Source organism: Mustela putorius, unplaced genomic scaffold (genome assembly GCF_011764305.1).
Source record: "Mustela putorius furo isolate JIRA1106 unplaced genomic scaffold, ASM1176430v1.1 tig00003898_pilon_pilon_pilon, whole genome shotgun sequence".
In the NCBI taxonomy this organism is placed as follows: domain Eukaryota; kingdom Metazoa; phylum Chordata; class Mammalia; order Carnivora; family Mustelidae; genus Mustela; species Mustela putorius.
This window is the reverse complement of record NW_025422047.1, coordinates 30,440,748-30,458,865: the sequence shown is the minus strand read 5'-3', so window position 1 is coordinate 30,458,865 and position 18,118 is coordinate 30,440,748. Positions and strand designations below refer to the sequence as shown.

Genomic DNA, 18,118 nt, shown 5'->3' with positions numbered 1-18,118 from the left:
TCTCTTGTATTCTCCATCTTGGTAAATTCCAGCCATCTGCCCAAGCCATGGACCAGGGAGTCATCTCTCACTCCGTTCTTTCCACTATTTTTCTCCAATTCTAACCTGTCACTAAAACCTCTTCCTTGAGGCTCTCAAATCCACCCCTGCCCTTCCACCCCCACCCCTGCCTTCACCCAGGCCCTCATCCTTTATCACATGGGATATTACTATAACCACCTCCTAACTGCCTCTATTTAATCTAGGCTGTCCTTCAAACTGCCATCAGAGTGACCTTTCCAATACAAAAACTCTATTATGTTACTTCTCTGAATAAAATCCTTTAAACTTCCCGTTGCCTATAGGATGCCATTCAGACTCCTTGGTGTAACATTCAGGGTAGCTCCCTAGCTGGGCTGCTGCTTGTCTACACAGCTTTTTTGTATGAACAAAAAAAAAAACCCATGTTGCCTCCCCCCTCCAATTCCCCCAGGGCACATGTGGCCCAGCAGATGCAGAAGGAGGGCTTGGAGAGTGGAGTGTGCCTTTCTGAGAGAACGAGATACCCCTTCCATTGAGAGGCTGCAGCTCTGCATGTGGGCACAGGTCTTGGCTTAGCAAAGCTTGGGCTAAACCCATTTCATGAACTTGTCCGCTGACCTATTTCCACATCTACACACGTCCCTAAATGTGGCCATACTCCAGCATAGTGAGTTATTTGCAAGCTTTGTCTTTCCTCCAGGATATTGATGATGTCTTCTAGGAACCCCCCTTCCTCCAGCACCCATGATTCATTCCTTCTTGTCTTTCAAGACTTGCTTTAAGTATCATCTCCTCCTGGGAGGCTTCTCCGCCCTCATAGCCTGAATGACTTGCCATCACTCAAGGCATCCCTAACACACGGTCTCTATGTCTGCCGCATCACTTTGTCATACTGTTGGAATGATTAACTTTTACATTTGTCTCCCTCTGTACTTGGTGAACAACTTAAGGGCAGAAGGTAATATTTTATTCATCTTTATATTCCTGGCTTGGTTTGGAGAGATTCTCACTAAATTAATCGTAGGGCAACTGCCGGAAATGAGGCAGAACCAGAGATTCTAGGCTTAGACAGAACTACAGGGCTTCTGTGTGTCATAAACAATTAAGAAAATAGTAGGACTATGTAGCAAGGCAAAACCAATGCCAAACACTCTGGAAAGGAATCGGCATTTATTGATGAGCAAAGGCAGAAATATGAAGAGGGTAAATGTTGACAGTAGACAAGGAAAGCATTGGTCTTTCAAGAAGCATATTAAGGGCCTCACGGCAAAGTTAGAGCTGGCCAGACGTCGGAGATGGCTCTGATGGGAACAGGGCAGATGACTAAGAACAAACTTGAATTAAGCCGAAGAGCAGAAATGGGAGCTTCTGTTTAAAACCCACTTGTGCAACTGACTGGATGTTCGACCTCTGGGCATCATTAACCTCTGTGTCTTAGTTTCCACATCTGTAAAGTGGAGATAGTAGTGCTTCCCAACTTCAAAGAATTAAAGATTAATCAATGTCGGGGAGAATGTCTCTAACTTGGGCAAATCTATGTAAATATCCAGAGTGGCATGCAGGAAAGTAAGGTGTAAATACGAAAGAAAAAAAAAAAAATCTGAGCTTCCTTTTCATGTATTCCAAATGTTAAAAATGAAAAAAAAAAATTGCTCCTGTCCTCATCCTGGAAAATGCCAGCAAGGAAAGAGCAGTTAGATGTGCATATTTTGTAAGAAGTCATTTTAATGGTTAGACGTCTTTTATTCTTCTGCATGACTGCAACGTGCCAACATTACGTGAGGGTCGCACACATATGGGAGGTGGGAGACCTTGCTTAACAAAATTTTGTGAAAAAACTGTGGCTCCAAAGCAGAGGTTTGTGAATTTGGGCTTGGGACCGAGGCCTCCTGGGTGAATCAGTGTGAACCGAAGGGAGCTGATCATGCTGGGAGTATTGGGCCAGTGATCACGGTTAGCGTTAGCGCTGGAGCGGGTTATGAACTTAAGGCTTATGGGAGCTTCCTTATTTCCTCCTTTTCCCTATCCATTGCCCATCTCCCCTCTACCAGATGGGTGGCCCTCCCATGTGATCCCCAAATTAAAATGTTAAGAATTCACAGTAGGCCCCTCCCTAGCTTTCTAAAAAAGGGTAGACTTCCCCAGCGGATTGGCTGGCTTGAGGGCCTCATGAGGCCGAGAGGGCTGATGGGTGGAGAGGAGGGATGTAGACAGCCAAGAGAGGTCAAATAGCCCCATAGCAGAAAATAGAACAGACACCAGAGGAGTTCTGGTGGTGCAGGAGGGAGGGAGACAGGCCCCAGGCCGGGAGGGAGGAGGGGGCTGGGCTGGCAAAGGTCCAAACCAGAGTTGGGGCCTTTGTGTGGGGGAGGAAGGGTGAGGAGAGGTTTGGCCTGCTTGGGAAGGTGGTGTCATATCATGGGAGAAATTTAGAATTTTTACAGGGTCATGGACTAGGGGGTGTGTCTGTCTCTTCGATTCCACTTCCTCTTCTTTTAATGAGTTTGTGTATCAAGATTGGTCTTGAGGCAGACTATTCAAGAAACTGGAAGATTTTTAAATGAGGCAGTGGAGAGGGCAGTTGAATTATAGATGGAATAGTCCAGCGTCCGTGAAGCCTTGAGCTGGTTTGCTGGTCACTTGGATGGTGGGATTTGGGGCTGATCAGATCTGGCTCAACGACTCCAGCAGTGTCTCCTACCCCTGTTCATGGTGCTCACTGCTGGACACTAGCCCTACCTTTTCTTAGACACACTTGGACGTCAAGGAGAGGAGAATGTGATCTAAGGTCAGGCCAAATACACCCATGGACTGTCCTCAAAAGTGAGATGTTACTGGGGGACTGGGAAGTCTCAGATGCTTGGGTTGGTATCTCCCTATTGGGGAGAATCTCCCTATTGGAGATTTCAAATTACATTGTTTTGCCTGCTGGCCAGTTAGAAACTGAGACTGGAGAGAAGTTTCTCTTGCATGAAGTGTCGACAGCAACCTTTACTGTATTATGGATTTGTACATAACCCTGTTATTATGTACAACCTTCTATCTTGAGAGGATAATTTCTCCGTTGCTTTGCTCATCATTGGTTTTTCTTGTGAATTGTGCGATGAATGTATTATCCAAGAAGCAGGCCTATGACCTTCAGTGATGTTAAACAACAAAATAAAGTCGCTGGAGATGCTTTTTGTACTGTTACTGTGTTTGTAGATGTTAACCTTATGGTAGAGTCCCGGCAGAGTGGTTTAGATCAGACTCTGATATCCTGAGCAGCTGGAGCCCTGATGTGTATACAGAGGTAGGTAAGGTATGGATGCCCTTTCCAAGCGCTGTACCCACCTCACTGGTCTCTCCCACCGGAGGGAGGAAGCTGGAGGATGGGCCCCAGCTCTCTGGACACGGGTGGTCATTATTTAAAAGAGAGTTTACGTTACCATACTGCTGCTCTTCCCTTGGCTTTCAGAGATGAACTCCTTTTTCTTTATTGGTATTGCCCAAAATGGAATAATAGAATAAACCTTGTGTCTGCTTTTATCTCCTGAACAAGAACTCTTCGGTGACACTTCTTTGGGGGAGTCTGGGATAATTAATTTGCTCCCCCCTCCATCTTTCTCAATGCATTTAATTTAAACTTTCTTAATGAAAACTCATCTCTCATAAATGCCGGGTTGGCCCATTTTGTGTATGCCCGCTCTGTCCTGCTTTGAGTGATGTGTAAATAAGAGGCAATCTGGTGATGAGTTTTGCTTGTGTGGTGTGGAAGGGTGGAGAGGGGGGAGGGTTTGATGAATAGAGGCAACCAGAAAGTGTACTTGATAATAACATGGCCATGATTGATGTTGTAATTCCTGAAAAATTATCATTGTGATATAATTATTTGTTTATGAACTGTGCCCTGAGACTCCCAAGTTTGTGATTATTCATGGCACAGATAAAACTCTAAAGTCAATAATTCATCAAGGGTATAATGGTTTTGTTTGGGGGAGGTGTGGGGGGGTCACATGGATATTACATCCTGTTTCTGACACTTCCGCTATAAATCTGAAAACTCCTTCCGTACAAGGAAGAGCCACCTCCTTACGCTCTGCTTTTTTTTTTTTTTTAAGTAGCTTTAATAGTTTGCATACATTTTGAAAACCGAAACTAATTTTACTTTTCTAGAACAATTCTTTCAACACAGGAATGTAGTCTGAGTCATTCGTACTGGTGGATCTCGTGACTGCCAAATAGGGAGAGATGAACGGAAGGGTGAAAACAACTGTGCTTTGTTTCCAGAAAAGTACAGGATGGTTTTACACTAATTTCTTTGATTTTGATCCATGCAAGGGGACAAAGGGAGACAAAATGAGGCCCCATCATTTTCAGAGAGTTGATGAGTCTGGCCTCATGACTCCTTCTTGAATTTTGAGTGGATGCTTTTACTCATACATAGCAGGAGTCTTGGCGTTTCTAACCCCATTCTGTCCCCATAGACAGGCTGATATGGTAATTTGTCCAGTTTTGCCCATTTCCTTTTCATGGTTGGTTTTTCCCTGCCTCAGCCCACTGGGACTTTTGTTGTGGATGTATTGTGTGCCAGAAAGCTTTCAGAGTCACCAGGGGCCAGGCTCACCTCTGCAGCAGGGCTGGAGGTGAAGTGGTCTCATGGAGCGTGTCAAGTACAATAAGAACGAGAAACGTGTTTTCACAGGGACAGACTCTAGCTCACCTTCCATGCCTAATGAACTAGTGAACTTCTTTTGTTAAACTGCTTTTCACCTAAGCACATGGCAACATTACATGAGGGTCACACTCATACAAGAGGTGGGAGACCTATCTTAGCAAAAGTTTGGGAAAAAACCAAGGCATTCTGGTTGACCAGAAGCTCAAGATGAGATAACAATTTGATCTGGCTGCTAAGAAAGTGACTGTCTTCTCAGGCTGTTTTAATTGAGAGCTCAGAGTCCTGGGCCACCTGGCTGGCTCAGTCAGTAGAGCATACAACACTTGATCTCTCAGGGCTGTGAGTTGAAACCCCATGTTGGGTGTAGAATTTACTTAAGAAATCCCCCACACCCCCAAAACAAACCTCAGAGTCGTGAGCAAGAGATGTACTGGGACTTCCTCCCATGTTGGCACCAAAGCACACATGGAGATCTCTGATTGACCCCAAGTGCCATATTTCAATAAGACCTTTTAGAAGTTGAATTATGTCCTTGAAAAAGTTATAGTTGTAACCCCCAATACCTCAGCATGTGATATTAATTTCATTTCCTTCTCATAAAAAAATACTATAAATGTAATTAGTGAAGGTGCAGTCATACTGGAGTAGGAAGGGCCCATAATCCAGTATGACTGGTGTCCTTGTTGGAAGAGGAGAGACACAGTGGGGAGAATGCCATTTGAAGACCTAGAGACACAGAGGGGGCAGATGGCCCGTGACAATGGACGCAGAGATCGGAGTGATGAATCTACAAGTCACGGGGTGCCAAGGATTGCCGGATTGCTGGTAACTGCTAGACACTAGGAAGAGCCTCTCCCTCAGAGCCTGCCAGAAGGAACCAACCTTGCCGGCACCTTAAAATCAGGTTTCTAGCCTCCAGAACTGTGAGAGAATAGATTTGTTTCCAGGCACTCAGTTTGTGGAAAGCAAGCAGCCCTAGAAAAGCAATACAGGGTCCCTGACAAATTCTGATGTACCTGGATGAGAGTGCCCAGCCTGGGGAAGACATCTGCCCTAGAGCTACTGGAGGGACAGTTGGAATAGCAGGTGATGACCTAGAGAGTTACTGAACTCTGATGACCATCTGCATATTTTTGAAGGCCACTCAGAGAGCATAGGGCTCCACTAAACTCCAGAGGCAAGATTGCAGCTCAGCCTCCTCTAAAAATTACAACTGTCTGATAGTGGGCTAGGAAGACCCTCACCACTAGAGTTAAGGAGACATGATTTCTACACGAGAGTTGCTAAGATTCATGGGATGATACCCAAGTTTATAGCTCATCAGTGAGGATTTGTTATTAAATGGTACCTACTTGAAGATCTAAGACCATTGACTTGGTGGTCTGTGTCATATGATGTCAAAGCTTACTAAGTTGGCAACTTCTTGGGCTCCTTCTTCTAATTCCCTTCTCTATTTGATTTGCCTAATTTATTGCTGTATGTAGAATAGGTTGTGTGATGGACACATACACACATCCTGCGGCCAACATTTATTGATAGTCCAGCTGTATGGACTACTCAGGAAGGCAGGAATGAACAAACCTGTTGCTTTGCCCCCTTTGCTATTCCTTTCTTGATAGAAACTCAAGCTATCCTGCTGTTACCAGTTGGACATTTCTAGTGGAATATTTGCCTCTTGACAAGTTGTTTCATTTTCTTTCTTTCCTTCCTTCCCTCATTCCCTCTTCCTTCCCTCCCTTCCTCTCCTTTCCTTCTTTCCTTTCTCCCTTCCTTTTTCTCCCTCTCCCTCTCTTAGTCTTACATGTCTTCACCCATCAGCGTTCTGCTGGTCTTTACTGAGCGTAGACTATCTGTGAGTTACTGAACTAGGTACTAAGAGAGGACATGAAGATGAACAAGCCATTGCTTGTGTTTGGGGGGGTTTACCAAGTCAGCCCCCTTCTTTATAATGATTTCTTAGGGGAGATGGGAAAGCAGGAGCAGTGAAGGCTGATCACTTACCTCAGCACACCACAGTCATTTTGTAAGCCTGCTAGTTGTGATCATTCTTCAGGAATTATGCCCAAGGACAAGGTTTGCCTTTTGTCACTATATGATGTGAATGACGGGCAAAGGTAATTTTCTTTCTCTCCTAAGTTCTACACTCTTTCTACTTGTTGAACCTGGTTAATCATCATCTTAGCCTGAACAGACTATCTTCTAGGCTTCACAGTATACATTAGGTTTTACCTTCGATGCAGCGCACAGATCTGGTTGACTTCAAATCTGTTTTAAACGTGCTCAGTGTAAACCAGCTTTGTCTAGGAGTAGGCAAAGATGGGTCAGAATGCCAATCTGTAAGGACTAAAATCAGTTTCTTTATGCTCAGCTGATGCATAGCTTCCCTCTTGTCCCACCTGCTGCCCTTTCTGAGATTTTCTTTTTCCCTTGTTCTTTATGGACAGATAAACAAGTCTCAGTATAGGCTGGGGAAGAGAAGAGGCCGGGTGCAGAGAGCTGGCTGCAGATCCCTGTTCTGTCCATGACCTGCACGCCGGAGTCTCAACACATTGCCTGGCTGCCGGCCTGGCGAGGGAGAGGTCCTGCGCCTCTGGGAGCTCCTGGCCCTGGCTTGGCTGCCAGCCCCGTGGCCGGGGAGGCGGCAGGGCTTCCTGACTGTCTGTGGTACTGAGCCCAGAGCTCACTTGCTCTCTTTTGGGCCCAGAGAGGTTTTTCATTTCATTAGTGACATATTTTAGCTTTGATGGGTACAAATAAAGGCCAGGGAACTTGCTAATACTAAGGGAGGCTTGAGCTTGGGTAAGAATCCAGGATTTCCACTACTTCTACTACAGATGCTTCAGGATTTCTTCGCATCCATCCCTGGCCAGCTTCTTCTTTTCAACTCTCATTGCCGCAACCTCCAGATCACAGGGCTGTAGCGGTGTCCAAGAATAAAGTGTTATGGCCGACAGACATTGCCACCAGGCAACAGAGGTTCAGCCCTAGTACCACACTGCTATAAGTGCCCCTCTGCCTCTGCAGATCCTCCCCTATGGAAAGTTCTGGAAACAATCACTAAGGGCCAATGTCAGCAGCGCCTACCAGACTGAATACCTTGGGCAGGCTGCCTTCAGCACTCACTCCCTTCAGGATTAAGCTTCCAGGTTCAACAGTGTTTTGACTTACTCTATTCTTCTGACTCTCAGAGCAAAAGAGAAAGAAACCTTGGAAGAGTGTTGGGAGAACCAATTCAGCATTCTTCCTTACCTTCTCCCTATTTCACATTTTCAAGTATTTATTTCAAGGACCTGTAGAGGGCACCATAGAGAAATTGAGGGCCCCACAACTCTAACCACATTTCCAGGTCTGCTGATCTGACGCAAGCCTCCATTAGTAAAAAGCACCCTCAAACTGGCAAAGGTCATGGAAGGCTTAAACTAGGGAATGACCTTTACAACAGTTGGTGGTTCTCCGACAAAAGCGTTTGCCTTTTGCTTCGGCTCAACCCATTCCCCGCTCTTCCTTGTCTAGAGAGCACAGAATTAACAGGAGACCCATCTGTATCCTTCTCTGAGAGATAGCAAGCTGAAGTTTTCTTTCTTTTCTTTTCTTTTTTTCTTTTTTTTTTTTTGTTAGCCAGCTAACCTGCCTTCAAACGTGACAGGCTGTAGGCTGCGCATTGACCTAACTAATAACACAGCCCGAACAGGACTTACTCTGTCTGGAGAAAGAAAATACATATTTAGTATAAAGAGAAGATATAAGCAATGGAACGGTTGGTTATACATTATAGATTATAATAAATGAAAATATCGAGTGCATTTTCCATGATTAATGGGTGAAAACTGTCATCGTGTACCATGCATTAATCAAGAAAAAATGCACACTTCCCATAGCGGTTAACGTGCAGGCCCATTGTTCAACTTTGATAATGTGCATAATATGCTTAGTATGACAATGAGTTGGGGTAGCTGAAAATTTAGGATGGTTGCAAGTTTGGTGTAGTATTTGGATTAGCATCTTAATCTGTGCCTTGTCGGCCTCATTGCGACACAAGCTATGCATTTTTTTTTTTTTCCAAAACTAGCAAAAATACAGATGCATCTTTTTTTTTGGTAACTTTTTTTTTTAAATCAAGGGTAATGACCAAGGTACCTGCTTAAACAAATACTACCAGCATTCATTAGTTAGGATGGTTACATGTAAAAGAAATGATGCGAGATAGTAACAAATTCAAGAGAAGTTTATTATGAAAATGGCACCTGCGGATGAAAAAATTAAGTTACATAAAGACAACCATGTGTGTGACATGTATGAGAATCTACAAAAGTATAAAAAGAACCCTGTTGTAAATGAAGTATGTACATTTCTGATTTGCAGCATTATCAATGGTCAATGAAAAAAAAATGTTTCAAAATAAGCCAGGCACTCAGGAAGTTAGGTCCGGTTAGCTTCACACAAAACAAATGTACCATAGCTGTCGCTTTGTAATGTTTTAATTTTTTTTTATATATATTGTAGAGTTGGTAACACTGCTAAGATTTTTTACGAACAGAATATCCCTTTCCCCATTATTCAGCTACTTGGCACCAGTCTCCTCATAAAAGTTTTCATATATTTGTACAAGAAATAGTTAAAAACACAGACACAGTCTTCACAGGTAATGAAGTGTTTTTTTTTTCATTTTGTAATTTTAAACACTATGGATTTAGACAGCAGCTGTGATTATCTGTTAGTTTAAATCACCAGAAATCATTTTGACACAACACAGAAACATTTATAAAAGAAAAAAAAAAAACCAACAGCTGTCTAGCTGTTCTTTGTAGCTGATAGGTGCATTCCTTTGATTGTTCAATAGCTAGAGTAGAGCTTCTAAAATTAATCTTTAAATATCCTGACTGGCCTTCTTCACTTTCGAAACCTCCTTAAATCCTTCAAGTAAGCTCACTGGTAAAATTTGTGGCGTTTCGCTTTGTTTATTTATTATTCCACAGTGATGTGGGCCCAACTCTCGGAATCAAAGGTCCTAGAGGAAACCACTCAACACAGTGATATTCAAAGGACAGCCGAATTACAGTATTAGCATTGCACACATAAACAAATATATAGGACAATTCTATATTCCATTATCCCCTCCCCTTTTGTTTTTAAAAAGTGTTGGTTGACCTTTGAAATAATTTTCTGTCTCACTGGTTAATTGCTTTGTATGTATTGCTCCATCAGCCAACCTGGAAGGAAACCAAAGAAAAGCACCCACTGCTTATATAGGTAGAGCACAAGGGACTCTGGGAATGTTAACAACTGAGGCTATATGGCATCAATTTATTTAATATATCTGAGCAGTATTCTTCAGTGCTTCGTGGTGCACTCCAGAAGAAAAAGTCATACCCAGAACTCCACTGTGGGAAAAAAAATGGCTCCATTAACCTTGAGCTAGTTAAGAGTCTTTTTATCTCTGAGAATGAAGAAGATTTTGGAGAAGGGGCAGGGTGGGGGCAGGGAGGAGCGATGGGGAAGGGAAAGGAGAAAGGAGAGGGAGGGAAAGAAAGGAAAGGTTGGGAGAATATACACCAGCAAAGCAACAGCAGGAATGTTAAAAAGTGGAACGGAAGATTCACAGACAGTAGAAGCAGCTTAGGGTGACATTACGGAGGAAGGCCACCACACAAAACTCACTAACCCCCAAGAATCACTGATTCACTAGGACTGTAGGAATGGGACTGGACCACTCCGGACTAGAGATAGAGCACAGAGAAGACAAAGGACAAAACAACTACATTAGCTTAGTATATACTGCATATAGCAACACACATTGAAACTGCAATGGGACTGACAGCCAAGGACACGTACACATTGCACACATTACAGTTCTCACATCTGTTATTAGATGCCTTAAAAACAGCTGCCAAAGATGGAGTGGAAGAAGAATTTATACTTGACAGTCATTTGGAGTGTTTGACACTACACTGATTTCTGGCAACAAAGACAAAATAGGAGATTTTTTTTCTTTTTCTTTTTTTTTCCTTTTTTCTTTTTTTTTCTTTTTTTTTTCTCTTTTTTACTTAATGTGCAGTTTTCAGTTGCAGTTATCTGTTTGAAGCTTATTAACCCATTCTTTAGTTTTAAACCGTACTGGTTTCCACCTAGAAAGAAGAGAACCAAAGGGGAAAAAAAATGTCATCAAATCAAATCAGTCCCCCAGAATACAACCTTCCTTTTTTTTGTAGCAAGAAATGAAAAAAAAAATTAAAAACATGTTAAATATCTTTTCTTTCTTTTACTCTGAAGTGTTACTGAAGTTGTAAAAATTAGCCTCAGTTAGACTGAGAAAAGGAAAAGAAACAGCTCAAAAAAAGGCAGTATGTATCTAAACTGCTCCTCAAATCAGTTTGATTGAGTTTTCCAAAAGCCCCTTTAAAAAGGGCTTTACTGACCCATTAAATTTAATGTGAGGCTATGTTTGTTAGTTGGGAGGTAAAAAATTTTAAGTCCTGCAGCAAACGTTAATGAGGGCTTTGTCTTAACTAACCAAGGAGACTGCAGCAGCGGACTCCAGACCAGGACAGAACACATTTTTTTTTTTTTCCCAAAACCCAGCCCAGGAGCTGCATTTTGTATGAAGACATTACAGATTAATAAATGATAGCACCATGGTTTTAGAAATTAAGTTAATGTTTCAGTAATTAACATTTAGTCCAACTTTTTTTTTTTTTTTAACATTCTAGTCACAGGCCAGAAATTAAGTTTAAGAACCCAAATTATTTTTATGTGCAAGTAAGAAAATCTTAAAATCTTAACCATAAAAAGAGAATTAAATTCTGCATAAAATTCTAAAATACTATCCCCCTATTTTTTTTTTTTTAAAGGAATTAGGAACCAAAACAAAACAAAAGAAAAACCACCCCATTTCATTTGACTTAGTCAAACAGGGCACATTGTTTATGCTTGTCTCTTTCAATCTTGATCATATCAAGATCTTGCTGAAGAAACCCCATGGTTGTCACTTGAGAAATCTCTTGACCACAAGACTGAGTATTCTATGGCAGAGGCATATGCACATTAAAGACATCTTAATAAAGATGCAAAGGAAAGCAAAACAACCCAACACACATCTCAGAAGAAGACAAAATGGCAGGCAACTGGTCATCTGACTCTCTGAAGGCAAAAAATAAACATATCTTTACAGGAAAGAATAAGTCAAGTTAAAGAAAGAGGGGGTGGGACGGGGGTTCGTCGTGGTGAGAGAGGACGCTGACCTGCTCGAATTCAAAGTGCTAGAATTAAAAGGTCTAAACGAAAACGCAGACGATGCCTCCGGGCGGAGCCCTGGCCCGCACTGGGCGGCGCCTCAGTCCTCCTTGCGCTCCAGAGTCTGTGCCGCGTGGATGCCGTTGCTGTAGACGGGGAAGGGCAGCGTGGAGAAGAGTCCCTCGGCCGTGGTGAACACGTTGCCGGCGGGCATCTGCGTCAGGCTGGCGGCGCTCACGGCGCCCCCGAACGGTCCCGACATGTTGAGCCGGTGCACGTGGTGGTAGAGCATCTCCATGGGTGTCTTGGGGTCGAGGCCGAAGCCGGGGCTGTTAACGTCCACGAAGTTAACAGCGTGCGCGTTGGGCAGCAGGTTGCCCTGCATGGCCAGGGTCACCTCTGCGGGCGCGTAGCGGATGGTGCCGGTGGTGTAGACCCTCTGCGCGGCCGTGCTCGTGGCGGCCAGGGTCCCCGTCACCCTGTGCACCAGCGGGAGCACGACGTTGCCCGCCTGCAACCTCTGCAGCGCCTCCAGGTCCCCAGTGTACAGCAAGGAGTTGGACGCGCTGGGGCCGCCCCCGCTGCCAGCCCCGCCCCCGCTGCCGCCCCCGCCGCCACCACCGCCCCCGCCGCCCCCGGGGTGCTTGTCCCGAGGGGACGCCGAGAGGGGGGGCGACAGCGGGTCGGAGGCGACGGGGGCCAAGGCCGAGGTGGCCGAGGCGCCGAACTGAGTCTTGCGGGCGGCAGCGCCGTCGGCGCCCGGCGGGGTGAGGACAGAGTCGGGGATGGCCACGTGCAGCCCCCCGCCGCTCCCGCCGCTCTGCGGGGACGGGAAGTGCTCGGAGCTGGGGGGCTTGGTCATGCTGTAGGGGGACTCGTTCCTGGAGATCTCCCGGTTGGGCGGGTAGTTCCAGATGCTGCTGTCGTTGTCGAAGTTGATGGGTTCCGAGATCTCCGTCTTGATCTTGAGCACCGAGGCACTGTTGGGGGACGACAGCAGCCGCGGGGGCTCCACGAGGCCCGCGTCCAGGCCGCCGGGGCTCGATGCGCTGGACAGGCGCCGGCGGCTGGCGCTGCCGCCCTTCTGCCGTTTCCGCCTCTTCTTGCGCTTCTGGTGCTTGCTGGAGGCCTGCGCGCCCGCCTCGCCCGCGCTGTCTGAGTCCTTGGCGCTGTCGGACGTGAGGGACTCGCAGTTCTGCAGCCGCAGGTCGGACTCGCTCTCCACGTAGCGCTCCACCTTGATCTGCATGGGGCCCAGCGCGCCGAAGCTGTCCTCGCCCGCTTTCGGGTTCTCAAAGTCCGAGTGCTCAAAGCTGTCGTCGCTGTCGCGGCTGTCCGGGTTGCTGGAGCTGTGGCCGTCGTCGTTGCAGTTCATGTCGTTGTCGCACGCGTTGCCGGACTTCTTCCTGTCGGGTTCCGGGTCTTCGCTGTTCTCGGACTGGTTACCCTTCTCGTCGGACTTGGAATTCTCGTTGTCCTCTGTGTGGGGCCAGTGGCCGGAGGTGGCATTGGGGAGAGAAGAGACCAAAGACATCAAATTAGCAGGGCAGGACCCATGTCCCCCTGCGGGGTGGGGTGGGGTGGGGAAGGGTGGGGACGGGTAGGGTGTGGCAGGACTAGGGAGGTGTGTTGCCCCACCTGAGCTGCTCTCCGACCTTAGTCACCTAAAGCCTGGGCTTTCTCTCTCTCTCTCCGGGGGCCTCTATTAGCTGGGCCTTTACTCCAAGTGTGGTCTGTAGACCAGCTGCACTGGCATCACCTGGACGCTTGTTATAAATGCACAATCTCAGCTTTTCACCCAGGCCTGCTAAATCAGATTCTATATTTGAACAAGATCCCCAGGTGATCGTTTGGCATATTAACATTGGAGAAGTCCTACAAAAATATTCAGGGCGTCAGAGTCAATAACCTGGAATAAGACATTAGTGACACAGAAAAATGATGGTATGCAAGGTGACTTTCTATGGAGGTCTGTAACCCTCCGTGAGTGAATATTTGTTCATTATTGAAAACCACACTCCTAATTCCTGAAGTTATTTTTCTCTGTAGTGCTTAGCCATGCAGGGAATCAGACGGTGCTTATTTTTATTGACTTTGATCTATTCCCGCAACTAGAATATAGGCTCTGTGGGGGCAGGTCGTGGAACTATCGTCTTTTTTTGTTCCCTGCTCCCGCACCGCACATAAATAAGGAGCAGAGCCTGTCTATTCTAGAACTTCTGCCCTACTAAAGAACTTTGAAATGAATTTGGTTTAGGATAAGAAAACAGTCAAGATCCTCTGTGCTTTGGCATCTCCTCCTGCTTCCCTGAAGTTATGTCCAGGGTAGAGGGATATGGGCATACAAGCCTGGAGAGCAGGTGCCCTAGGGATGGAGAATGATGGTGGGCAACCCCTAACCATCTGGCACATTAGAGATTTTCCCAATAATGCAGCTTAGGAGACTTAAGGAAGATGCTGAGTTTATGGCTCTGCTGTGGTGCTTTTGGATGGCAGCCTAGACTAGAACCTCCGGCAAACTGTGGAACTACTTCATTTCCATAGAAGAGGTTGGATTAGAAGAGGTTTAGGAGTCTCTGCAGCTGTAAGATTCTGTGAGTTCTGTGCTCCTCCCCGGCTTTAAGAGTGTCTGTGGAATGGGAGTTGGGGATTGGAGGAAAAATAAATTTTTAAATTAACTTTCTTTTGCCCCAGAGAACTACTAGTAAGTCTACTTTCCGAAGATTCATTCACCAATGCCATTAAGTATCCCGCTTTGGAGGCTCAACCCCAGCTTGGCAAGGGTGTGAATATCTGGGGCTGAAAGATGCAGACTGTCTTAGATGTTACTGTTTAAAGAGCCCAACTCTAGGCGGGACTCCTTCTGTGTGGCCAGTGGAGGGCCGACATGGAGCAATTGCTAAATCCGTCAGTCTCTATTTGTGTATAGAAAGCATGTACACATGCATATGTGTACATATACATGACACACACATATAGACACCACGTATGTGTATATACATATATATACATCTATATGTGTGCACAGATGTATATAGGCAATACGTAAACACACACACGTGTGGTGAAAGAGACTCTGTCTCAGCTCAATGTAACCTATGTCTCTGTACCCATGGAACCGTTGCTCTGCTCTGAGGGCCACCCTCGGGCCACCACCCACCCCTCGCGTTTGGACAGGCAAGCCGTGAGCGCAGAACATGGAGAAGGAGGAATACCTGTAATACCTGAGGTATCTTTAGAGTCTGATTCAGAGTCGGACGTCTCCGAAGATTCCGACGTTTTCTCAGGCAGGTGGGGGAGCTGTGCGATATCCATGGGTGTGTCCTTGTATTCAGGATTACTGCAGGGGGGAGGGAGGCACTCATCAGGAGGGCAGACACCCATTCTCGATGGTCTGCTGTGGACCATCTTCTCCCCACTCCTGGCCCCAAGTGTCTGGAGTTGAGAGAGTTTAAAAGCCACTGCGAGAAAGCATTTCCCAGCTCCCCATGGGACTTGTGTGGGAGCTGGGATTTTGCACACTGTGGCTACAGCTGCACCCCGCTACAATGGCTGAACACCCACGTGCCACAGGAAAGCCCCTAAAAGGCTTTTAAATAATCAGGGAGCACTGGGGGCCGGAGCACTGTGCTGCTTGACATTTGTCCCAGTTGAACACCTGGGGACAGAGGGAGGGTGAGAAGTACCCTCAGCTCAGCCTGCCCATGCCTCCTGGTGTGCCCTGTCATCTCTTGGGCTCCTAAGGAGTCCATTGCCTCAGTGCCCTCATCTTGGTTCCTTGATGGAGCTTCTCAGCTGTTCTGAAGGCTCTAAAGCGACTGGGGGTGGGGGAGGTCGTGTGCTGAGCCCTCGGCGCCTAACGATCTGACAGACGCACAGGTGCACCTCGGGATGCATGGATTATGGCTACTAAACTGTCAACACACCCATTACAATCACATTTTCAGCCGCTCATGTGGTGTACACCTGTGGCTTGTTAAGCTGGGACTCTGATTGCAGTGGGGTGAGTCCCAGTGTGAAAGAGGCCCTAACAGAATGGATCTAAGCCCGTTTGCACAAATGGGCTTAATTTTTGTTCTATTTTTAATTCAGAAAGAGGCCTCTTCTGGCAAAGAGAGTTGCGTTCGGTCAGTTTGAGTTGGTTATCTTCTAGAAATGCCCCTTGAAGGCCAGCCCAGTGTATGAGCAACATGGGCTCCTGTCATCTCAAGACACAAGGAGAGCCCTTTGCCTTGAAGTGGGAAAAGGCTTCTTCTACCCTACCTGGTGGCTGGCCAATGTCCCTTACAAGGGGCGATCATAGATCCATTTGCTAATCTCTAGTGAAATGCCGATATCAAAGAGCCATGGTTTCAGTAGCTACTCTATAATGGTCGGTGTTGCTGGGAGGGTTAATTCACTAAGATGGATAGTCAGGCATTTGCACCATAGTGTGAATTAGCTTCAGTGGCAGATCTTTCAACAATCAGATGAGACTAATGGGGGGGACAGTGGCCTTAGCACTTAAGCAGTCTCTGAACACTCTGGAATCCCTGATTCTAGAAACACATGAGGGAACAGGAAGAAGAGAAGTAGAGGAGTGTTCATTTTGGAACAGGGAAGGAGAGGCCTGAATGGACCTAGAAGTGAGGGATTCTGAGGAGGACGAGGTGGTATAAAAATATCGCTCAGGGAAGAACAAAGGACAGGAATGTGGGAGAGGAAAAAAAAAAAAACTTCAGTAAGTAGCTCTTTTGCTAATATTTAGTAGTTGCTATTTTGCCAAAGTCAAGTCCTTTTTTTCTGGATCTTTAGCTTATAGACGTGATGCCGATGAACAGAAGACATGGTGCAGTTTCCTTGGCTAATGCCCATCTGTACTGGTCTCCTTCACAAGTCATTGGTCACCCAACTTGTAGCCTTTTATTATTGAACTCAAGGTGAGTCTTTGGGTCAGCTGAGATAGGTCTACCATGTTTGAGATCGAGGTTCTTGAGTCTGAAAACTGGTCTTCCATCCTCTCCCTATGGAATTAGGTGGATGACAATCACCAGACACTTAGGAGTGTGTATCCTTTGATCCCTGGCTAGATAAGGGTGTTGACCCCCAATTTCATGGACTAACCTCTCCTTAACCCGTCTCATTGCCTCCATTTGGGGGCAGAGTAGGATGTCATGGGACCAATGAGGCAGTAAGAAAGATCCAGACCAAAAGAAATCTCCCTGAATGGGAGGGGCAAGCACATGGATGACGGCAGTACCCTATGTGACCTCAGCGCGGGGGACAGATGTCTTCTAGTCTGTGGTGTCTCTGTTACTAATGCCTGCTTTCTGGTAGTAATGGGTCTCTTTGGCACAACACCATTTTTGACCAGCCAAAGGGTGTTAATGCCACAACACCTTATTCCATTTTCTCTCTGGCATGTGAGTTCTTATAACCTGTATCACACAACGCCACCGTTCCACAAACATCTTGGCAAAAGGATTCCTTGATGTCAGAACCCATCTTGAGCATATCACAAACACAGGGGAAAGTTTGCATGAAAGTCAGGCCTCCGAGAAAGACACACAAAATACACATACTTGGACTTTTAGACAGAATTAATGTAGAGTAGAAGAGGTCAAAGAAGGAAAAAGAAAGTAGATAAATGAAGACTGTTTTAAGTGGTGCACATTAAGGCCCTCTCTAGAGCAATAATCATTAGTGTCTGATTGATATGTTATTGGTAGCAAGCACATTCATGCCTTCGAGTCATCACCAACGCACACGAACACACTCGGAAGCGTCAGTGTACCGATGAGCCACGGTTGTCAGCATCTCAGCCCTCATTTGGCTGTCTCCCAGAAAAACGGGATTCAGGTACTCCCTGTCTTGATTATCAGCCAAAGGGCACCAACTTCCATTCAGAAGACCTACTGGAAGCTTTCCTATTCAGACCATGTGGGGGTCCAGAGTGGTGGGTTTTGGCCAAGAGAAGCCCCAAACTGGAATGACGGCAGTGGGAGACAGCCAAGCTGTGAGCCTCCTGATAGTTTCAGGACAGGATAGGTGGAAAACCTCCTGGAAATTTTGCCCGCAGAAGCAGACCACCTGGGCTGTTGGTCTTGGTTTCCTTTTTGCTTGTTTGACTCCAAAGGTGGGAGGCAGAAGGGGAAGAAGAGAGAAATGGGGCTGTGGACTAGAATTTAGAGAGCTGCTGAACCTAACCACATTTATGGGTGTCAATCTGAG

At 46.0% G+C, this 18,118-nt stretch overlaps 1 protein-coding gene across 3 annotated transcripts in view; it reads right to left on the bottom strand.

Moving 5' to 3' along the window:
• Window positions 1–11,482: 11,482 nt before the first annotated feature.
• Window positions 11,483–18,118, bottom strand: part of NPAS3 (neuronal PAS domain protein 3) — an 847,978-nt gene continuing 841,342 nt past the window's right edge. For 2 of the 3 annotated variants that reach the window (XM_045067735.1, XM_045067736.1), the window contains exons 10-11: window positions 15,124–15,248; window positions 11,483–13,387 (exon numbers count right to left, since the gene is read on the bottom strand). In XM_045067735.1, coding sequence (XP_044923670.1) covers window positions 12,009–13,387; window positions 15,124–15,248 — 1,504 coding nt within the window. In that variant the 3' untranslated portion in view covers window positions 11,483–12,008. The remainder of the gene's footprint in view (window positions 13,388–15,123; window positions 15,249–18,118) is intronic. The other variant, XM_045067737.1, reaches the window with a different exon arrangement.